The sequence below is a fragment of the Contarinia nasturtii genome, unplaced genomic scaffold (genome assembly GCF_009176525.2).
Source record: "Contarinia nasturtii isolate CC-2019 unplaced genomic scaffold, AAFC_CNas_1.1 Cnas_scaffold_928, whole genome shotgun sequence".
NCBI classification, from domain to species: Eukaryota; Metazoa; Arthropoda; class Insecta; order Diptera; family Cecidomyiidae; genus Contarinia; species Contarinia nasturtii.
Window position 1 is genome coordinate 517,327 of NW_022198275.1, and position 22,214 is coordinate 539,540.

Genomic DNA, 22,214 nt, shown 5'->3' on the forward strand with positions numbered 1-22,214 from the left:
TGTACTATATGCCTTTCACCCACCCCAATGGATCGCACTTAAAAGTTATGCCACTTCCTAATTATACATCAAAATAGACATTTCCATTAGCGTTTCACGCAGCGAAATAGAGAGAATTCGATGTATCAGAGAGTTGTTGTTTTTCGCTACATATACATGGGAATATAGCGGATGCGAGCACGTTCAATTTTACATCTTTTCGGCTGATTTCTAATGCGCATTTTATAGCTGGTAATTCGTCTATGTTTTACGATGGAAGTTAATGGGCCATCTCGAAAATTTTGCATTTCAGCATACTATGTTTCTCTTTCGCCCTTTGTCAATTCACTTTGCAAGCGGTTTTCAAAAGCATTTACAAAGATATTTACGAAAGATAACCGCAACATTATATGACATTCAATCGATTTATGAAAACAGTTTGTAAAATTGACTTGAGCTTAAAACTTGCTTAAAAAGCGCTTTGACATACACTTTTTGATAAACTGAATCCAAACAATATATGCACATACATACACGTTGTTAGCTGTATCGCTTTTGAGGTGATTTGTATTTATGCGTTGTGTTGATTACTTTCAACTTTTTAACACGATATTATACACTTCACCGTCGTCCGTTATGAATTCACATTTTCATTCACTCACTTATTCATTTTCGTCTCTTTCTCTCTCCTTCTCTTTTTTTCCTTTTTCGCTCTTTTATGCGCATAGGACAATAATTGGGAAACGAGGACAAATTAGCATAAAATAGGCATTTTACTTAAAGTGTGGATACTTTTGTATGTAATGAAGATGATGAGCTTCTAACATGTAAATCGACTTAATTTATTTTATAGTTTGTCGGAAGCCAGTTCGAAACGAAAATCCTTTTTTCCCTTTGCAGAAAAAAAAAACAGTAGAAGAAATGGTGGAAATCGCTCGCGAACAAACGCGGCATTCTACCAAAATACCCAAAACAATGCCTCGGTGCGCTTATAGTCGGGTGCGACGACTTTAATGGATTCCAAATCCTTCCACTTAGCTGCAATAGTACGCGCCAGCCAAGATTCGATGTGTGTATGGAATACAAATTCGACATTCGCATGATGATATGATATGGTGTGCAAGCGCTTATCTACTACTTTCTCATCAAAAGATCGGGGGTGAGAAAGTGAGCGAGAGAGAGAGAGAGAGAGAAAGACAGCATGAGCGCGAATCTCATTATCTGGTCATTTGGCAGCAAAAGTTTTGAATAACTCAATTATTACAGTTTCGTTTAAATATTTAAATTGGCTGCAATTTGCCCGAGTCCTTGAATTTCTCTTGCTCTCTTATCATTCAAACTGTATCATTTTAGACTATTTGTGGCCAAAGTGTATCCAAACAACACAAGTAAATCGAAATTAAAGCCAAACTCTCGCGTAAGTTTATTTGAAAACAATTTTTTTTGTTCATTCCACTTCTATGTAAAGTGTTTCAACTCTCGAGCATTTACAACAGTTGCGTGTACGTTTTGGTTTTGTTATCAAATACAATTTATCACTTCCATCCGTATACATTGTCAAATGTGAAGAGCGCCGCACACACTTACATACTTGCCAAACAGACTTCGATTCCATTAAAAATTTTGCACATATGCTTGAATCCAATGCTCTATCTCTCACCCCATCCTCTTTGCTTTTGTATTTCATCAAACTCAATCATGCCATTTCGTACATAATAAAAGCAATCGAACGCAAGAGGTTTTATATTCCATCTTTTTTCACATATTATGATGAGTGTGTGCTATTGGCGTTGAACTGATTCAATGAGAATCAAAATGACTTACAGCCAAACAAAAACGGTTCACATTTTGATATCGAATATACACCATGGCCGTGTGTCTGTGTATACATATTGGATTTATGTGTGACACATCGCACAGATAATGCGAATTATTATGATTTACATTTTCAAAAGGTTCATAAGGCCTTTTTAAGCGACAATTCATGTAATCGCGGTCATATTTTTCATATGTTAATCCATTGATGCATTTATTCACTGGTGGGTATTTTGATTAAATAGTATCAAAAAAATGGTGAGAGGAAAAAGATGATAATAAAATGAGATATAAGAAAAGCTTTTTTCACATACTTCTGCATGCGAGAGGTGAACACGAGCACACATAAATACCGATTTTCGCTTCAAGCAATTCATTTTTCTCATGATTTAAAACACCCACCATTCGTTCACCGATTCAATTATCGAATTTATTTGCTGTCGGTGTGTTCACAATTTATTCAGGAATACACAATTTACGGAATAAATTTAATATCTATATATATATATATAATGAATGTACTTTAGAGTAGTGTTTTGCTGTTAAATCGATACAAACACTGAATGTGAGAGTGAGTCAATGTGCAGTGTACGCTGTACGCGTTGAATTCATCAGAAAAGGGTGAAATATTGTGTGGAAAAGCATTTTGGGATTAATGTATGCTACGTCATTTTCGACATAATTTCATTGGGCAACCACGGTTGATTCGATATCAAAATGTGAACGGTTTTTGGTTGCTGTAAAAAGCTTCGGGAGATACATTTTAAGAGATGGTATAATGCAATTATTATTTCATCAATAAAGCGTATTTTCCAAAAGTACACTACACCGGTGCGATGCTTATAATTCAAAAGCGATTGGGAGCGAAAATAACATACAATAACCGTGATAATAAAACAGTTCTTTTTTTGTATGTACTTAAGCTCTTTACGGTTTCCCTGTTTAAATTCAATGCAGAATCAAGACTGAATTAATTTTAAGCACTCAAAATTTTGCATTTAAATTGTGTTGCGAGAACAAAGAACGAGCATATTAGTGGTTGAAATACAAACAATACTTCGAACATTTGCCATATGCAGCAACAAAATTCGGTTAAATGAAGATTTATCAAACTTAGTTTCAACAACACTCGAATAAACAATTGAAAAGTAGTTTAAAAATAAATGAAGTGAAAATCTTTGATGTTTCTCTCTCTCTCTCCGTCACATTCGTTTTATTTAAATCCAGCGCATGAGCCACTTATTACCATTGGTCGCACATAGATGTCACTGTTGACTGAACGTCAAAACGCACATTGAATTGATAGACTTTTTGTGTTTGACATTTCTGCCAAGAAAGTAGAAAAAAAAATCCACACAGAAAAAGGTTATTTTCCAAAGTTTCGATTTTCTCAAAAACAAATATAAAAATGTTACGCGCCACAGTGAGAACATTAAATTTGAGCAATCGAATTTGCAATCAAAATAATTTCAACATCAGTCACAGTGAATTAAATATTCAAAGTATAAGACGATGGCGTTACCGTAGACCGCTTGAATTGGGAACATCAAAATCGAAATTATTTCGCATACCAGAACATCCAGAACCGAATATCGATGAATTGAAAGAGTTGAAGCGTTTGAATGATGAGTATCGGTAGGTCTTTTAATTCGATGCCAACATACATTTTGAATTGATGACTATTTTCAAAACATTTTGTTTTTAGCACAAAAGTAAAATCAATTAGAACATATTTCCGTGAAGAGAAACACAAGCGCGATGAAGCAATGTTACTAAAACCACAGTCCATAAAAGATGATGCTGATTTTGAGCGAATCTCTAAAATAAACGACGAATGGAATCAGGGGATTGCTAAAATGCGAGAGGCCAGATTGAACGCCGAACGCATCGCAATGCAACAGGAAATCAAATGGCAACTCGAAAAGCAACGAGAGTATGAAGAAGAACAACGGCGTATAATCGACGAATTGGTGCTTAAAGAAAAGGTATGAAAATTGTTTATTTTCTGAATAAATGCTCACATTCATTAACAATCACAATGTTTAAAATTACAGGAAGCCGCCAAATCGTTCATTGTTCGTGAAAATTTCGATGAAGCGCTTGATTTGGCACTTAAGAATATAAGTGATTTTAACTATGCCATTGATTTTGAAGGTAATATGTACAAAGGCAGACAAGGTGAAGCGAAAAAATCATTTGAAATCGAATCCGAATTAGAATGAAAATGAAATTTACATCTTTAGTCAATCAACTTCTCTGTTTTCAAGCGTCGTCATAAGTAATCAAATAAAATTCTATACAACATTTTAAAAAGTAAAGTTTTTTTTTCTGCGCTTGTATTCAAAATTGATAATTCGTTTAGGTTAACAAATATGAAAAAAAAAACGTTCATCTATCGTTTTTAATCTTGCTTATTTATATAAATAATTTTTGTTGCGAAAATATCTCACATGGTCGCAGATCGAAGGTGGTAGAGAATAAGAAGAAAAAAAATTATATATATATATAAAAAAATAAACATCAAAACGTAATGACATCTTTCCGAATGAATGCTATGATTTCTTATCGGTAATATTATTTAAAAGGAATTCCCAATCCGGTACGACACTTAGTTTTGCATTAATTTGTCCCAAATTTATCATTTGACCCGTTCGATCTGTATCTATTTTTGTTGATATAACTTCTTGCATTAAATTTGGATCGATGCCCAAATCAATGTCGAATTTTGTATTGCCTAATAAAAGTTTTGTTTTCCCTGAACGATATCGCACCAGGCGACCAATTTGGCCTTCCTCTAAATTTCGCATTGTACACAAACTATCATGCGGTTGACTTGTTTCTTGTGATTCCGCACTATCGGCTGGCTCTGGTTCTGGCCCATAACCCGGCAGCGCATCCGGTAACTGAAACAAAAATATAAAAATGAAATGGTCTGAACGTAATCGAAAACAAAGAAATAAAATGCAATTTAAATATACCTGCATGAGAAACATTTGCGGTGTTGTTCTATCTAAAAATTCTCCCATATTACATGGATATTTCAGTCTATTATTCGATTTGTCATTATTTTCCTCTTTAATATCCATATTATTTATTCGTTCCTCCAACTTCACTTCGTTTTTCACTGTAATTGTAAAAAGTCATGCGGATTAGAAGTTATTTTTCATAGAAGTACTAAGAAAACAATTACATTGACTTAGAATGATTGGTGAAAATTGATCATGATTTGAAGCTCTAGTTGGATCGTCCGTTTCATCCATATCTAAATCGTAAATTTCGGAAATTTGTTTTTGTTCAACTAAAGGATCGACTTTTTCCCGTTTCTTTGATATCGTTGGTCGACGAAGAGTGGCACTAGTCGAATCGTCGCCACTACGAAAACTTCGGAATAATTGTTTAGTATCGCCAGCTCCTTCTGAGAATAGACCTGAAGATGCAATAACTGTGTTCCGAGGCGTCCTTGTCCCAGCGCCAGTATTCTTTCCACGCTCCGATCGTTCACCTCGTCCCCTGCCCCTACCTCTCGAGGTATCTTTCGATGTTTTTACATGTCTGGAAATTTCATAATGTAATTAGACGTTTCTCACGCACACGAACAAAATAATTGGCGATTACACTTACACATCTTTATGTCTAGTTGCATTTAAATTTGGAGTATACTGTTTTTTAATGTTTGGGATTAAATTTGGGCGAGCAACCGTAGTTTTCAATGGCACACCACCCAAATGTAAATCGCGTGGTATACGAAACGAAGGCAAACGTTCTGATGTATACAATTTACTGTCGGCTGGCAGTTTTAAACTAGTTTGATACGGCTTTTTATTCGACGCCATTCTCTTTATTATAATATCACTTTATTTACAAATAAACCGTTTCTTCTTCTTTTTTTTTCTTCTTCTCCCGATTTAAACCATGAGTACAACGTCAAATGAACTAAAACGAATTGAACTACAAGTCACAGTGCATGCTGTTGAACAGGGAAAAAAGACGACGATGAAATAAACGTGTGTGACATTTCGTGATGATGTTAGCAATCAAATTAAGGCTTCAAATACATAAGTGTCAAAATAAATGTTGAGTAATTATTGGCATGTGACGCCATCTTCACGTCAATTTTGAAAGCAACACTTCATGTCAGTTGCATTTTATTTAAACTGAAATCATTTGTTTTTTTTTTTTGGAAAATGTGAAAAGGAGATTTGCTAGATTTTTTATGTGCAAATGCAATGTATTTTTGGTTTAATTGGTTTTTTGGTTGAAGACTTTTCGAATGGGTGTGATGAAGAAGAAGTATGAATATTTAGATTGGTTCAACTGCGATGATTGTTTAAAATGTTGAATTTAAGAAGAAGAAAAAAAAATGAAAATTAATATATCAATATTTTATTTAATAAAAACGACAGTTCAACGATAGACTTATAACTCTTTTCATTTCGTTTGGAAAACTTTTAAATTGGTTTTCGTATTTCCACATTTTAGGAGTTGAGATATTTTTTTTTGTTAAAGTGAGAGCAGATTTTTTAAATCGCTTTAGAATAGGTTATTATAGGAAAATGGTCGTTATTCAAAACTACTTTAAAACGTATGCATTAGTGATAATGACAATAAAACAACGCCGACATCTGTACATTTTTCCAAAATCAGATGAAGCGCCCACCATAAATATTTACATACATCACGAAAAATTCAATGTACTGGCAATGTGAATGGCAGTTTCACTAACACGCGGATTCCATGATACATCGGACCGATTTCCTAGATGGATTGACGTAAATCTAATACGAAACTCATTCGTTATGCATCAGGATTTGAGAGCGATTTACCAAAGTTTCACATTTGTCACCGTATTTTATGCAGTATAAATATTCTCCAGTGTACAATTTTGCGTATTCATTCAGACGCTCTGTCGATTGACTGCAACGCAAAATAGGAAAAAGTTTAAGCCATTAAAAACACTTGGTGTCACTGGTTCCATTTTATTATTTCGTCTGTGTTTTTTATTTTCTGGTTTTTTTTTTTCTTTCGTTCTCACAGTATGTATGTTCGTGTTCGTCTTCGACTCTAGATTTATTTAATTTGAAAAGTTAATGAAATCACTTTTGTCGTCAGCAAAAGAAAGAGAGAAAGAGAATGAGCAAATTTTTCTGAATTTATTTCCATGTGATTTGTGGAGAAAAGCAAATTTTATGGAATTGGTTACATTGTACGTTTATTTAACAAACGAAGCACCATACACCATTTACGGAGAGCAAACATTGTATGCCCGTCGGGAATTTGAAATTGAACCGCTTTTCTACCTAGATGTTTTGTGTAATGTAACATTTTCATTAGAAAAATAAATCAAACCAATTTCGAATTGGTCGAGCAAAAAGTAAACACAAGCAAAAATCATTCAATTTACTTGCTTTGGGCTGGTTTGCGTTTTTGTCGATATCGCAAGAGCAGGAAGAAGAAGAAGATAAAATACACACACACACACGGTACAAGCGATAGGTACCGAAAGGCGTAACATTACAATCGAAAAATAAATACAGATTACATCCAGGGATATTTAGAATTGCAAATTACCCTGATGCATGGATAAGAGCATCCAATCTGATGTCTACATTATAGCGTTCGCTTCGACACATTATACATCCTCATCGGTGTAACCGTAAAAATTTGGGATTATGACGATGAAATGAAATTATCACAATCTAATTCAAAATCTTTCTAAATATTCCAATATGGTTTATTGGCTTTGCAAATGAAATGCCACCTGCAACAGAGCACACATACAATTTATGTACCTATGGGTGATGCTGTACGATACGTTGCCAGACAATATTCGAGTGATTTATGTGCTTTAACTACTGTATCGAAAAACATACGATATTCGGATTGCATTGGGGGAAAATGAACATGGAAAATGAACACGTTGCTATTGGATTGCATTTTGGCGTAACTATTGGCTGAAAGATGGCTCTTTCTTCTATTCTTCGTTCATTTTTATGCACGCACAGTTCATCGCCCCTTGCTGTTCATTTACACCAAGTAAAGAATTTAGGGGTAATTCACACAAAAACAACACGTTGAATGCGTTAATAATGAATATTTTTTTTTATTGAATTTTGAAAAGAGTAATGTAATTAATAAAAATATCAAGCAAATGCAAAAGTAAAGTAAAAAATAAACATTCTAAATGACGTAAAAGAAATGCAATCGTTCAATCAATTGAGGAATACAAATTCCTTACTGCGTTGCTTCTTGTTGTTCGAATTTTGGGTATTTACTAGAGATCGCATCCCAGGTGACTTTATCGAGCGATAAATTACGAACCACTTCGGCGATATCATCGAGTGGAATTCGTAGCTGTGACATTGAATCTCGTTCGCGTAGTGTTACCGTGTGTGGTTCTTTTTTAATTGTATCAAAATCGATTGTGATGCCGTATGGAATGCCAATTTCATCGGTACGTGCATAACGTTTACCAATTGATACGCTTGAATTGTCAACTTTGTGCGATACATCATTTCTTGTCAATGCCGATGATATTTTCTGGATAAATGGTGCGAGTTCAGCATTTACACTCAATGGCAAAACGGAGCATTTAATTGGTGCAACAAATGCTGGCAACGCAAAATATGAACGTTGCTCATCACCATCACGAATATTAAATCGATGTTCCAACAGCGAGTACATGATGCGACCAATACCAAACGATGGTTCAATAACACTTGGTGTAATTTCTTCGACGTGCATCGTTTTCTTTGTGGTTTTCACTTCAACCATGCTCTTGTTGAGCGTAACTTTTAAATCGCCATCCACTTCCAATTCATACGAACCATTTGCAGTAAGAGATTCTTGCAATGATTGTTGTTGATCGGCATCCAAAGCGGCTAATTTTTCGCAAATTCGTTTCGCATCTTTTTTGAATTCTTTTCCAATAATTGCTTTGTTGGGCACAGCCTCAGTTACATCAACCACTTTTGGTGCGTCCAATTTCTTTTCGGCAACTAATTTTACTCCGGTGGCTTTAGTGTGTTGAGTTAAATCGTATGCCGACCGATCAGCGCAACCAACACATTCAATCCATCCGTAACTGGTTAGACATTCAGCATCCCAGCAATCGCACGCATAATGTGCCATCTCATTTCCCATATGTTGTCTAAAGCGAATGCGATCGGGTAAAATACCGATTTTCAGCATGTATTGTTGAATACGTGCCATGAAATAGCCCAATGTTTCATTGGCAACCAAACCCTGAATATAAAAAAAAACAAATGAACCGAATTAGTAATACAAATAAATAGAATGAGCTATTCTATACTTACGCTCGCAACAGCATCTCCAATTTTAATTGAGTCTGCACTTTTGCCGTCCATTTGATTGCATGCTGAGTACAGTAGCATCGCAGTGTCTTTGACCGTTTCGAATTTTGGATGTGATTTTTCGTTTGGATCGCAGAAATGTTCAATTTCGGCCATTGTAAATTCACGAACTCGAATTAAACCGGATCGTGGTGAGATTTCATTACGGAATGAATTACCGATTTGGGCAGCAGCAAATGGTAATTTTCCTTGATTGAATTCAAGCAAACGCTTGAAATTGACGAAAATACCTTGCGCTGTTTCCGGTCGCAAAAAACCTTTATTATTACCAGTCGGACCGATTTGTGTTCCAAACATGAGATTAAATTCAATGGGATCGGTTAAATCATTTCCAGTTGATGGTGATTTCATATTGAATCGTCGCAAAATTGCACCCATTTCATCTTTTGTATTTCCATCTAATTTGATGATAATATCTTCACATTCGGCCTTCAATTCGTTGGTGGCACCTTTTTCACTGCACAATTTCTCCAAATTATTCTTGATCAGATGGTCCAAACGGAAACATTCACCACTTTTTGTATCTTTTACCATATAATCGGCAAATCGATCAACATGTCCGGATGCTTTTAAAACCGCTTCCGGCGTTAAAATTGAACAGTCAACTTCCAACATTTGCTCTTCCAATACGAAAAATTGGCGCCATGCATTCAACATATTCGATTTTAATGCACATCCCATCGGTCCAAAATCGTATTGACCTGTGATACCGCCATAGATGGCAAAACTTTGATCATAGAAGAAACGTTGTTTCAGCAAAACTTCCATTTTTGTACGATCAAATGAGGCAGCAGCCGGTGCCAATTCCAATTCTTTATCTTCCAGGAGTTTCTTTCGGGCTTTTAATTCGTTGACAGCTTTTTTAACATCGATTTCGGGTGCCTTATCCGCTTTCAATTGTCGCACCAAATCACCTTGTTCTTTGACCAAAAATCGCAACGGGGCAAGAATTTCTTCGTTTTTTGAGTCACTCATTTTGATAAATGTTCACGATTGATTGCAAAGATAAAACTCAATTTTCACTGTTGTTTTTGGAAAAAAAAATTATACTTTTAACAAGCACGTTTGATGATGAAATTTACAGAATATTTTGTTGAAATTGTTGCGGCCCATTCACGTCAGCACCAATTCACTCAATCGCACGATGTCTGTGTGACAAATGTATTACTCATACAACTACCATAGCTTATAAGCAATGTATATGCTTTTTGTGACAAACGACATAACCTCAATTTTCTTATATTTTCCAATTGAATTTCTTCGGTACGTTGCGAATGGAGTTTATGTTTGAATACCAATTTCAATTGTCGTGGTATTAAAAAAAATCTTTATGAAATATTTAGCAATTATGTAATGAAAATAAAAATTCATTTGGAAAATCCCCAATAAACTGTCTGAAAATTGAATATTTTGACAAGCCGAAATGTTTACTATAAAAATGATTGATGTTGACATTTGAGTTACTATCATACCAAGTCATAACCCAACATTCGGCTGTTTTTGACTTTGGTTTCTCTCAACTACATTTAAAATAGATTTTTTTTTTAAAAAAATGAGCATAGCTCAATCGATTAAACGATCAAAATTGTTTTACGTAACTACGCCAATTTTTTACGTGAATGCAGGTAAGAGCTAACTGGTTGTAAAATCTTCGTGAAATAATCCAATGATGAATATTATTACAGCTCCACACATTGGACACTTGTATTCGGCGTCATTAGCCGATTGTGTTTATCGTTATGAAAAACTTCGAAATCGATCGGATCGACTTTTATTCAGTACCGGCACAGATGAGCATGGTTCCAAAATCCAGCAGGCTGCCGCTGCACACAATCAAGAACCAAAACAATATTGTGACAAAATATCCGAGAGTTATAAAACTCTTTTTGAAAATTCCAGCATAAATTATACACATTTTAATCGAACTACCGATAAAGACCACCATTTTCCGGCCGTTCAACACTTTTGGGTTGGTTTCAATTATTTTATTTAATCATTGACGTTTTTTCCTCAAATCCTTTAATCAAACAGAACGAGCTCACCGCAAAAGATCATATTTACAAAGCAAATTATGCCGGTTGGTATTGTGTATCGGATGAATCATTTTTAACGGAGAGTCAATTGAAGGAAAATGAAAAGAAGGAAAAAGTATCGGCGGAATCGGGTCATCCAGTTAAATGGATCGAAGAAAGTAACTATATGTTTAAATTATCAAAGTTCCATGAAGATATCGAATATTGGATAAAAAGAAGGTTAGTTTGAACAATAAAAAAAACAATTCCCATCAAAATTAAATGATAATTGTACGATTTTTTCTTGTACAGCAATCCAATTCGACCAAAGAAATTCGAAAAAGTGCTAATGGAATATTTGAAAGAGCCGCTTAAAGATATTTCAATATCAAGGCCAAGTGATCGCGTTTCATGGGCAATTCCAGTGCCCGGTGATGACACACAAACCGTTTATGTATGGCTCGATGCGTTAGTAAATTACTTGACAAGCGCAGGCTATCCAGATCCAAAGGTAAAAGCCTTACATTCAATATCAACCGACAAATACTTATCGCTTCGAAAATAGTTTGCAGCAAATTGGCCACCACAATTGCAAGTAATTGGAAAAGACATTCTTAAGTTTCATGGAATCTACTGGCCGGCATTTTTAATTGCTGCAGGTAATTTATCAAAAGTAGACACCTTAAAATTGTTTTGTTTTTAAATAATTATTTTATTCGAATAAAAATTAGGTTTAGAGCCACCCGCTCGGCTTTTGGTTCATTCACACTGGACAGTCGACGATCAAAAGATGTCAAAGAGTAAGAATAATGTAGTCGATCCAAATAAGGTGACTGCAAAATATACTCACGATGGATTGCGATATTTTCTACTGCGTGAAGGTGTGCCGCACAGTGATGGCAGTGAGTATCTATTTTACCATTATTTGACAATAAATTGAAATAGTACTAACTCCTTCTCATTAGATTACAGCGCTACAAAAGTAACACGAATCATAAATGCTGAATTGGTGAATACATTGGGAAATCTGCTGTCGCGCGTGTGTGCCAAGAACTTAAACAAACGACAAGTTGTACCACAGTGTATTCGAAAAGAATTGCATAAATTTGATTCATCGCATAAATTGGTGAAAAAGTTAAAACAATTGCCGTCAATTTATGAAGAGCATTTTGAATCGTTTAATTTTTATTTGGCCGTCGATGAAATAATTGGAATACTCCATATGACAAATGCCTTATTGCAAGAAGTAGAAATTTGGAAAATGGTCAAAGATCCTACACAGGAAAAGAAATTTGATGCCATTTTGGGTCTTGTATTCGAAACATTGAGGATTACTGGCATTTTGTTACAACCAATTGTACCACATAAATCCAAAGAACTTTTAGACAGAATTAATGTTAGTGCCGACAAAAGATCCTGGGATGACACAAAATATCTACTTGATGGTGAGCACGAAGAACGACCACTTAGTAAAATTTCTCACAAACTTATCGAACGAATTAAATAAAACAAATTTAAACTTTAGAAAGAGAGAGATATATGTTTAAAAATAAATAAATAGAGCACTTTTAAACGAATTCAGACAATGGGACTTTTTATTGCACAAAACTGCTGTAATTTTTGGGGAAATATTCGAAATAGAATAAATTTACCCCTTTTTAGTACACAGATGTGTAGCAGTCGATAGAGTTGACATTGAAATATCCTTTATTTTCTGCTTGAATCTCTTTCGAAAAGGGGCAAATGACTGCTGTAAAATGAAGCAAAGAGACAAAACAAATGTTTGATTAATGTTGCATTCAAATTTTTATTTCTCATTCTTTTGAGAGAGCTGCTATAAATATACATATATTTCATTTACAAAAGAAAATTAATGAAAATCAAAAGTGAGTTTAGTATTTTTTAATTAAATGGCCATACTTGTACATGAAAGTTTTAAAATCTACAACTAACTCTATGAATTATATGCACTTTAATGAAACTTGTTCATGTTTTGATTTATGATATATACTTTTTTATAAATGGTAAATATAATGATCATATTTATACAATAGATTATTATTCCATCGGCTAGAATGGGAAATGAATAATATGCGGCTTCAAATTCAGTTTTTATGTTTGTAGTGTAAACTTGTTCTGATATAAAAGGTAACTGATTGGAATAATTTAAATGGTATTTATCGAATTTCAATTGAGTTTGATTTTACTTAGTCCTTCTTGATGGTAAGTACTCTCGGCTTGGCAATGGTTGTTCACCGAGTGCAGTGTTGATTGGCGTTGGTGTTCCCGCAGCTGGATAGCCTGTGGGTCCGCCGAATGGTGCTGGGCTGCTTGGAATTGTTGGAGTTATGACTGATGGCTGTTGATAATCCGGTTGACTTGGTGGAACAATTGGATATTGATCGGCACCACTTTGCGACGATGGAAAACTATGACTCGATGGAACATTATGAGAAGAAGTATGCGATTGTCCAAAACCTATTAAAGTGATTAAAATTAATGTTATTATGTCATATTAAATTCTCAAATGTCATGTATTGTTATGTAAATGGTATTTTTTTAACCTGATGAATGTGATGGTGCTGGTTGTCCGAAGCCGGTTGATGTTCCACTTGGGATGTGAGATGAATGTGATGCACCGAATCCTGGGGCAACAGATTGTGTCGAGCCGAACGATGGTGATGTAAATGATGGTACTGCCGCTGCCGAGGTTGGACCAAATCCACTCGGTAACGATGGTGATTGCACTCCAAAACCAGGCGCACCAGAAAGTGATGAACCGAATCCTGGCTGTGTTGCTCCAAAACTTGGCGATCCACCTAATTTTGTGTATTAAAAGATATATCAAATCGGAACATATAAATTACGGTTGTGAATAGTCTTAACCGTATAAATTGAAGAAACGGAATTAAATTAAAAAAAAAAAAAATCGAACCTTGTACAAAACCTGGACCTTGTGCTCCGTCAAATCCATTTCCAGCATCAGTATTTCCAAAGTTCCGTGATGGCCCTTGATTATCTTGTGATTGTCCGGTCTTTGAATAATCATAAATGTAAGCATTGTTTCCGTATAAGCTTTGTGCTGAATTGCAATCAAATTGATTCCACCACACGCAAACAAGGTGCTCTTGACTGAAAATGGTACCTTAATGACACCAAAACAAAATAAAACCAATCATTTTTTTTTTATCTTAATAAATGTCAAAAATGTTACCATTTGGACAGAGGAAATTGAATGTTGTATTCAATGCACAAATATGGAAAACTTGACATTGTGCTTCAATGTCGGCATAGTATCCAGGGAATTGTTGGTTTTTACAATCGAATGATGTTTTTGGAATTTCCATATAAATTGGATAATCAACACCGGGCGTTCCAGGGATAGCCGAGTAATCGCCGCCAGGATAAGAGCCATCGTTTTCACCTTGAACTGTGGAATTAAATCAAATTAACAGAGTAAGAATCAAATTGTTATTTGTAAATGATTTACATTGTGTACTGCCACCAGATTGACCAAAGTTATTTGCTTGTCCCCCAAATGATTGTTGACCTTGTACAAAACCGGGTGCTCCAAAGCCAGTACTACCGCTGTCTACCGATGAACCTTTTAATTTAAGGAAATATAGTACATTTTTAGTAAATCTTTAAAAAAACACGAAAAATTCATAAAAATCGTTTCATTGAACCTGGAAAACCTGATGGACTTTGGAATGAAGTGCCTGTAAGCCCACTGCCATGACTACCGATTGAGTGGCCACCACCTGAATGACCGCCTGAGTGTGGGAAACCACTAGACTCGAAACCTATTGTATTTTCAAAGGTGCATTTTAAAATAAAACCAAATATTTGAGGAAGCAATCATGAATGAATTCTCTTCACTGATTTCAATATTTTAACAGCGTAATATAGTGTCTAAACACCACTGCTTATTTTCTTTAAAAAAATTTAAACCTTTTGACGAGGGTGCAGATGTCGCTGGGAATTGGCCGGATTGTGAAGGAGCTCCAAAGCCACCGGAAGGAATGCCTGGAACGCTTGAAAGACCTGGAACACTTGACGAGGGTGCAGATGTCGCTGGGAATTGGCCGGATTGTGAAGGAGCTCCAAAACCACCGGAAGGAATGCCTGGAACGCTTGAAAGACCTGGAACACTTGAAAGACCTGGAACGCTTGAATGGCCTGGAACGCTTGAATGACTTGGAATGTTTGAATGGCTTGGAACTCCACTTGATGGTAAACTACTTGTAGTCGGCACAAATTGTGGTTGATTGAATCCTGGTGTCAACGTTGGTGTAACACCGAATGATGGTGGTCCTTGTGGGACTTTTTATAAAAAAAATTTATATTTCATTATGAATCACCGATATTTTAACAGAAAAAAAAATCATCAACGTTCTTGAATGATAAAAAAAATCATCTATCGCGAATACCTGCTGGTGTAAATGGCTGATTATTATAGCCAGGTTGAGATCCCGTGAATGGAGTTGGTTGTTGGGCATTTGGAATGCCGCCTAAATCGCTTGTCGCACCTGGTGTCAATTGATTGAATGGACTTGGGTAATTGTAGCCGGATTGAGATTGTGCCTTTATTGCCATAGAAATATTGAATTAAACACTTGCACTTTTCCTCAACAAAAATAATCATTTCTTTCACTTACAACAACCAATCTGCTGGCCACAGCAATAACAGCTGCAAAAAATACATTGATTGACATTATTTCGAGATGAAAAACTGAATTTTATTTTTAAAATTTTTTCCCTCAATATTTTCTATCATAAAAACACTCCGAAATAACACTACACAATACAATGTAAAATGCACACCACAAAATTTTCTCCAATAGCGGAAAAAAACGTCCGATGTCGAGTCGACGATAAAAAAATTTAAAAATTCATTGCAGTAATTTGATAAAACTTGAAAAAAAAACCTTACAAATGATTCACACTTGTTCACTTACCGATGAAAATTGAAACCACTTTCATATTGATGAATAAATATTTATTTTCTCACTTAATCTACAACCTAAACGGAATGAAAATCAAATCATAGAAAAATTTGTGTTAGTAATCCAACCAAGACAGTTCCATATGCTTTGAATCACTTAAAATTGACTTTATAATTTTATAATTTGTTCTGTCCTACAGCAAAAATTATAATAACACTTTGTATCTTTTCTATTTTGAAACTATGAATATTTAAAATCCGTGATTAAACGTCAGCCGAACAATTTGCAAGAAAAATGCGAAATTGTTTTTGGATTTGTTGGCACCAGCTTACCTCGCCGAATGACGAGTGCGTGTTTAGTACGAAGTCAGATAAAGGACTGATTTAGCCACAGCTCATCAATCGCTATTTATACGTGATGTGATGTTGTCTTGGGCCAAAGGAGCCTCCAATGACATCGTGCACTATTACAAAATATTTGATATTGTTTTGAAGCGTTAGTACAAGATTTTTTTTTGTTGCTTTGCAAAATCGTGGAGTTCACCCACTCTCTTATACTTTCAAAAGCCGAAGAAACGAATAGCACAAGCGGTGCGATCATCTCTCAAAACGTAACAGCGTCCCTCACACACAACCGCACTCCAAACGATGTTGTTACATGCACGTCAAATAGAGTGGCGCATATTTGGATGGATTGTTTGTTGATGCCAATAATTTTTGGAAGGGATTTCTCATTTTGGTGTGCGATCAATTTGCGGGATTTTATTTTCCTTTCTTTTTCGTATTCATTTGTTTGGTAGTGTTCACATCACGATTTGATGATAAGCGATTAAAATGTGTGTTGTCTTGCCTGAAATAAATAGTTCTGCCAAAGAACGCTCTCAAATATTTCCACATCGCATCATTTATTCGTACGAAACACTGAAAAATAAATTGCCCTGCACCACAGCAAAAAAATTTGAACCCATTCAACCAAACCAAACCAAAAAGCCACAAAAATTGAACGAGCGCACCAGCGCATACAGAGAATGATGTGTGCGAATGGAAAATTCGATTTGGAATGAACAAATTCGAGCTGATTAAAGCGAAAAACGGAAAATTAAATGATATTGAGCAACGATAGCAGCAGAAGAAGCGCATCACCAGCCAACAATATGGTTCGCATTTTGTTACGGCTGATTTTATTTGGTAATAAAATAGTTTAGCCCATTTCTAAATGAGAGTGTGCCGATGAAACATATTTTAATGCTTTAAATTACCATCAAATTGGCCAAAGATTGCAAGAATCTTTCATCAAACAAACAGTCGACCCGCCGACGTAACAGTAACACACGAGAAATAACAACAGCAACAACAATAACACATATACATATTGCAGTCCACGTAATACACGGTATTGAAATGAATAATGGCCACACTTACAAAATCCACATCATCAACACTTAGCATCGCGACCATCCGTCTGTCCGATCGACTAACAGTGAACCACCACGAAGCAATGCCATTCTTGTTGCTGCAAATCAAAGATCCAATGCAGATAAAGTATAGAAGAAAAAAGAAGACACAAAAACATACCAACAAAGCTGCGCTATTGTTTTCCACTTAAAATTTGCGTGATCGAGACAAGAGTGCACAATGTGAACATGAAAATTGAATGCTTTTTCTAAGCCACACATAATGACTGCATGGGCAAATGGTACGCATTGGTTTATGAATCATTTTTTCTTGTCTTGTTTTTTGAAATGTTGGTGCTTGTGTTCAAATTCAGCATTAAGATTCCCAATTGATCGTGGCATAATTCCCAACAAAACCCCATAAAGTCGACAAGTTAATTCATTATTTTTGTTGACGCTAATTGTTGACGCATCAATTATTAAAACATTTTCGGAGCACTCAATTCATTGCGCGCGATTTTTTTTTCGTACAATTTACGTGACTCCGATTTTCCTTTCAACCGAATTGTTACAACGCCACCATTGTGTGTGTGATACTTGAATTCTGTTTATCTGGATTAATATCATTTCGTCTTTTTTTCACTTCATCTTCTCAAATACAAATTGACCTTCTTTTTCTGGAATATAGTATGCATATCGTATTTTGATTCATTTATTATACTATTTTACTTCCAATAATAATAAAGCGATCGTGTTTACATGCGAATCGCACGGGAAAAAATGAACTCCAAGTACAAATTCTGTGCCAATCAATTCCAAATATATTATGCTCAGATGGTAAAACGGTCATTTTCATCGAAATAGAAATATGAATTTGAATAAATATTGAGGCATTTTGGGCCACAATGTTCTTCACTTTTGAATCGAATAGTATTCAGCGTAAACATATTGGCTCGAACTAAATTAAGAATTTGAACGCCATTCGGAGATAACCTTTAATACCTATAACATTTAGATTCACTTTCGAACGCAACGTCAAACAAAAGATCACAAATATATTGTTTGCTGCGCGCATACGTGTAGTGCGAGTATTGAACAGTATTTAAAAAAAGCATGTCGAGCTTGTTTAATGTGTTAAGTTGTATAACAGCTCAATTTCACACTTTAAAAAAATGCAAAACTGATTCGTAATTTGTGTGCCTGCACCTGTGATATTTTTTTTTCTACTCTCGAAACTCAATTTCAATTGTAACTTTGTAAACGGTGTGAGCCAGTACTGATTATAAGTATCAATTTTTATGTGAATTCTGTACAAACAAATAAAATGGACATAATTAAAATAATTGGAAAAAATACATGTAAATAACGATTCGCTTTCGATGTGATGCCGTTGCCGATTCGAATATATGAAATAAAAAAAACGTTTGAAATAAAAAAAACTTCTGACAGTTATTGGAACGATACCGATTTCAACGTTTTAAATGACTAAACGATATTTTGAGAGATGCTTGTGATTTCGCGCAGCAAATAAATTTCGATTTCGAGATGAAGGTTCGCAGATTCGATGTTCCATGCCTTAGAATGCCTGTAGAACCAATAATGGCAACATTCTAATAATACTACTAGGCAGGTAAAATTCAATATTTGCAATAATACACATCCAGTGCTCGTTAGCTTTTATCGATTTTCGCTGGCAAGTGGTTCCGTTTTTCAAGTTCATTTTCACAGTGCACGAGATCATTATCTTTGTTGAATTGGAAACCTAGAAAATAAGCAATGGCTCATGCAATTTCATTCTATCTTAACGTGCCCATCAATCTTTTCGTTCTTTGTTCTTGTGCAGTACTTTACAGTTAATTATATTCTTATTTATGTTCGTCAATAAAGAGTGAATCCATGTGCTTCATTTCACATGTGTGTTTGTTTTTTTCGTTTGTCAATGTATAAGTCTCTCTCTATCTCTCTCTTTCGCCATTTGCGAATGAAGATCAATAAATTTCCGTTCAGAATGAACTGAATGAAATAAATTGCTGTTGTTCAATCAGTTGGTGGAAATGGGTTGTCTACTATTTTGATTTTTCTTTTGTTTCTCATAGCATTTGAGTTCGTCTCCGATTTTTAATTCTTCTATCAATACACATGCATAAAGAAGATTTGTACAAATGATTCCAGAACGAATTCAATAAATTTTGTGACAAAACGACCGCACGATTTCAACGTTTCGATTGGATTTTCCATTGTTCTATCCAATTAGATTGTGTGCTATATCGACTTGCTGCAATTTTAATTCAATGTCATTGAAGAGGAGCAGCTTTCAGTCTTTCCCGTAACTTGAAAATAAACAAAAGAAGAAAAAATATTGGCGTTGCGACTTTGTTATTACGTTGATGTGCTCTGCACCATTTGCTAGCGTGCGCTCATTGATTGTCATTTTCGGCTCGAAGGGAAACGATTCACCTAATAGCTGTTCACCAGTTTTAACAACATACATTATATAACATTATAGAGTGATAATTTGTTAAAGGTGTACGAAATGCATGTACCTCATAATGTCGATCCGAGAATTGGTTAATAGGAAAAATGAAAAAAAAAAAAACACACACAATAATTTAACGTCCACACTCACAGATATCAATGTACACAAGTATATGAAAAATTCAATGATCGAACGTTTCGATTAAACTATACGGCTTGAGATGTTCACAGGTGCTATCTTTGTGTGCTGTGTAACATTGCCACGTTTTATGTTTTATCGTAAAAAAAGTATGCTGTGCATCCGTTGCGCTGAATGATATAATCATTCTTATATTCACTTCAGTTAAAGTGTTCATTTTTTCTGTTCAGATTTTTTCGTTTCGTTATATTACAAAGCTCGCAAAGAAAGAGTGAAAAAAACGTGGTAATTTGCGGCAATCGTCAATTAATTAATTAATGAGTAAATAAAATGGAATTGCAAGAGAGCCGAAGATAGACAATGGTGCCATATTTTGTCATCGACCGTGTCTCTCAGAAGACACACACACACACACACGCATACATTTTATTACAAATATGAATGGTGTTTTACTAAAAATGAATTTCAATGGATCACATTCAATTGAATATAAAATTCACCGAAGGTTGGCCTTTTATCAGGAACCATCTAAATTAATAATTTCATGTTATCCCATTAATTTCAATTTCGTTTCAATGATTATGTGTAATGTAAACGGTTTTTATTGGAACTGTGTTGGTATCCACACAAAATAAGTTTTACATACATAAAATATATGAATATAGAAAAAAAAATCTATCATAATTGTGATGACCTTACAATACACCTCACATTGTACTCTCTCATCATATGCTCTCGACGCAGCACAGGTTTATCGAACTTCATACGCATCGCGTAACTTTTTTGTTGCTGTTGCTGCTAATAAGAGCTATTATTATGCGTGTTACTGTTCATTTCGCCATTTTGTTTATTTACAATAATTTAATAGACTTACCCTTGGACTTTGCTGAGCCAAAAATATTAATCGTCAGCCATATAATAATACTCTTAAGTATGCCCGAAAAAAACAGAAGCCCAATTAAACCAAATAATTAAATGAGAATAAAATCTGAAGAGGAAATGGTTGACGTTCAAAATAGACGATAAGAGGCGATGAAGACATTTTTTTAGGCATATTAATTACAGATTTATTTACCTTCCGACTTCAATTAAAATATATTCAACAGAAAGAAAAAAAATGGTATAATAATATGAAGATTGAAGAATATATATTAAGGCTAACTTTGAATAGATGCGTGATTATCGAATGCAAATATTACCGCAAATAATTGATTTTTATTGTGAAAAAAAAAAAATGAAACGAATGAAGAAGATCCAACGAACCTTCTGCTGAAATCGATCGTGCCGAAACAATTTACCATGTAACATATTAAAACTGAAGAACTGATTTTTTTGTCAAAGTCATCGAATTTAATACCCTCGACTTCAGTCGTGTGGTTTTTTGTAAATCGATTGTAAGCGATGCTTTGCGTGATACGATTTCAGAAAGTTACTTGAACCAAATTTGAGCATATGGCGCTTCCACGGCAGGAAATATATATGTTGCCGTATATTTATTACACTAGTAAATTAGAATATTTCACATGTTGCGATTTAATTGCAACATTTTGCATAAATATTTATTGATATCATTTTCTTGGTATAAAATTTTGGTTTTAGTTGCAAAAGATTTCGATTATATTTATTAGATCATATCAACCATATTTTATGAAATAAACATTTCATTTATATTAAGGCAAGCAAAATTAACAAGAGAATATGCATGTCGCATCCGATTGTGTGGGCTTTAGTTAGTTTTGCTCAATCGAAATGTTCTAACATAAATCGCATAAAATTTGTGCCTACTGAAAATGATTTCATTACTTGCAAAAAAACTCAAACTGTAAACTTTCATTTGAAATATCGCATGATTCAATCAAGTTATGCTGAACCAGAAAGATTTTTTCAGCCAACTGAAATATATTTTTTTTATAAAGAATGATTTTAATCAATCCTGAATAATATTACACAAAGTGATATCGTTTTCAATCAATAAATTTCAATAAGTCAAATAAAGCGTAATTTTAAATATATTTTTGCGGTAAAATGATGGTAAGATCAATTGATGCGCGAGATCTTATGTGGTTTATTTATTTCCATATAAAT

The 22,214-nt window shown here is 34.6% G+C and overlaps 5 protein-coding genes across 6 annotated transcripts; 2 read left to right on the plus strand and 3 right to left on the minus strand.

The window, feature by feature from the left end:
* Positions 1-3,107: 3,107 nt before the first annotated feature.
* LOC116343052 (probable 28S ribosomal protein S26, mitochondrial) lies at positions 3,108-4,112 on the plus strand. Its single transcript, XM_031770933.1, has 3 exons — positions 3,108-3,429; positions 3,500-3,779; positions 3,849-4,112. Exons 1-3 carry the CDS (start codon positions 3,203-3,205, stop codon positions 4,014-4,016), a joined length of 675 nt encoding a protein of 224 aa, XP_031626793.1. The 5' UTR covers positions 3,108-3,202; the 3' UTR covers positions 4,017-4,112.
* A 75-nt stretch (positions 4,113-4,187) lies between these two features.
* On the minus strand, positions 4,188-5,813 carry LOC116343051 (DNA-directed RNA polymerase III subunit RPC4). The gene is made up of 4 exons (XM_031770931.1): positions 5,416-5,813; positions 4,985-5,346; positions 4,773-4,918; positions 4,188-4,697 (listed from the first exon to the last, which is right to left on the minus strand). The coding sequence occupies exons 1-4, from the start codon at positions 5,625-5,627 to the stop codon at positions 4,347-4,349; spliced, it is 1,071 nt and encodes a 356-aa protein (XP_031626791.1). The 5' UTR covers positions 5,628-5,813; the 3' UTR covers positions 4,188-4,346.
* Positions 5,814-7,933: 2,120 nt separating this feature from the next.
* Positions 7,934-10,333, minus strand: LOC116342805 (glycine--tRNA ligase). The gene is made up of 2 exons (XM_031770560.1): positions 9,108-10,333; positions 7,934-9,036 (listed from the first exon to the last, which is right to left on the minus strand). The coding sequence occupies exons 1-2, from the start codon at positions 10,137-10,139 to the stop codon at positions 8,026-8,028; spliced, it is 2,043 nt and encodes a 680-aa protein (XP_031626420.1). The 5' UTR covers positions 10,140-10,333; the 3' UTR covers positions 7,934-8,025.
* A 301-nt stretch (positions 10,334-10,634) lies between these two features.
* Positions 10,635-12,757, plus strand: LOC116342807 (methionine--tRNA ligase, mitochondrial). The gene is made up of 7 exons (XM_031770563.1): positions 10,635-10,789; positions 10,850-11,133; positions 11,196-11,416; positions 11,489-11,687; positions 11,742-11,835; positions 11,908-12,078; positions 12,142-12,757. The coding sequence occupies exons 1-7, from the start codon at positions 10,717-10,719 to the stop codon at positions 12,681-12,683; spliced, it is 1,584 nt and encodes a 527-aa protein (XP_031626423.1). The 5' UTR covers positions 10,635-10,716; the 3' UTR covers positions 12,684-12,757.
* A 336-nt stretch (positions 12,758-13,093) lies between these two features.
* LOC116342806 (nuclear pore complex protein DDB_G0274915) lies at positions 13,094-16,260 on the minus strand. Of its 2 annotated transcripts, XM_031770562.1 has the most exons (11): positions 16,135-16,259; positions 15,835-15,866; positions 15,607-15,760; positions 15,338-15,499; positions 15,128-15,220; positions 14,863-14,979; positions 14,667-14,780; positions 14,391-14,606; positions 14,112-14,321; positions 13,741-13,995; positions 13,094-13,654 (listed from the first exon to the last, which is right to left on the minus strand). In XM_031770562.1, exons 1-11 carry the CDS (start codon positions 16,157-16,159, stop codon positions 13,380-13,382), a joined length of 1,653 nt encoding a protein of 550 aa, XP_031626422.1. In that variant the 5' UTR covers positions 16,160-16,259; the 3' UTR covers positions 13,094-13,379. The 2 variants fall into 2 exon arrangements, with proteins under 2 accessions (XP_031626422.1, XP_031626421.1); XM_031770561.1 differs by having other exon boundaries at positions 15,128-15,499; positions 16,135-16,260.
* Positions 16,261-22,214: the final 5,954 nt, after the last annotated feature.

What these genes read in the sequence shown, in the direction of transcription:
- LOC116343051 (XM_031770931.1), bottom strand. Translation starts at nt 5,627, where the DNA reads ATGGCGTCGAATAAAAAGCCGTATCAAACTAGTTTAAAACTGCCAGCC. An exon ending in GCAACTAGACATAAAGATGT is followed by an intron (nt 5,347 to 5,415) that starts GTAAGTGTAATC and finishes TGAAATTTCCAG; the next exon opens with ACATGTAAAAACATCGAAAG. An exon ending in ACCAATCATTCTAAGTCAAT is followed by an intron (nt 4,919 to 4,984) that starts GTAATTGTTTTC and finishes TTACAATTACAG; the next exon opens with TGAAAAACGAAGTGAAGTTG.
- LOC116342807 (XM_031770563.1), top strand. Translation starts at nt 10,717, where the DNA reads ATGAGCATAGCTCAATCGATTAAACGATCAAAATTGTTTTACGTAACT. An exon ending in CGGCCGTTCAACACTTTTGG is followed by an intron (nt 11,134 to 11,195) that starts GTTGGTTTCAAT and finishes TTAATCAAACAG; the next exon opens with AACGAGCTCACCGCAAAAGA. An exon ending in GAATATTGGATAAAAAGAAG is followed by an intron (nt 11,417 to 11,488) that starts GTTAGTTTGAAC and finishes TTTCTTGTACAG; the next exon opens with CAATCCAATTCGACCAAAGA.
- LOC116342806 (XM_031770561.1), bottom strand. Translation starts at nt 16,159, where the DNA reads ATGAAAGTGGTTTCAATTTTCATCG. An exon ending in TGGCCAGCAGATTGGTTGTT is followed by an intron (nt 15,761 to 15,834) that starts GTAAGTGAAAGA and finishes ATGGCAATAAAG; the next exon opens with GCACAATCTCAATCCGGCTA. An exon ending in ATCTGGTGGCAGTACACAAT is followed by an intron (nt 14,607 to 14,666) that starts GTAAATCATTTA and finishes TTAATTCCACAG; the next exon opens with TTCAAGGTGAAAACGATGGC.
- LOC116343052 (XM_031770933.1), top strand. Translation starts at nt 3,203, where the DNA reads ATGTTACGCGCCACAGTGAGAACATTAAATTTGAGCAATCGAATTTGC. An exon ending in CGTTTGAATGATGAGTATCG is followed by an intron (nt 3,430 to 3,499) that starts GTAGGTCTTTTA and finishes TTTTGTTTTTAG; the next exon opens with CACAAAAGTAAAATCAATTA. An exon ending in AATTGGTGCTTAAAGAAAAG is followed by an intron (nt 3,780 to 3,848) that starts GTATGAAAATTG and finishes TTAAAATTACAG; the next exon opens with GAAGCCGCCAAATCGTTCAT.
- LOC116342805 (XM_031770560.1), bottom strand. Translation starts at nt 10,139, where the DNA reads ATGAGTGACTCAAAAAACGAAGAAATTCTTGCCCCGTTGCGATTTTTG. An exon ending in TTGGAGATGCTGTTGCGAGC is followed by an intron (nt 9,037 to 9,107) that starts GTAAGTATAGAA and finishes TTTTATATTCAG; the next exon opens with GGTTTGGTTGCCAATGAAAC.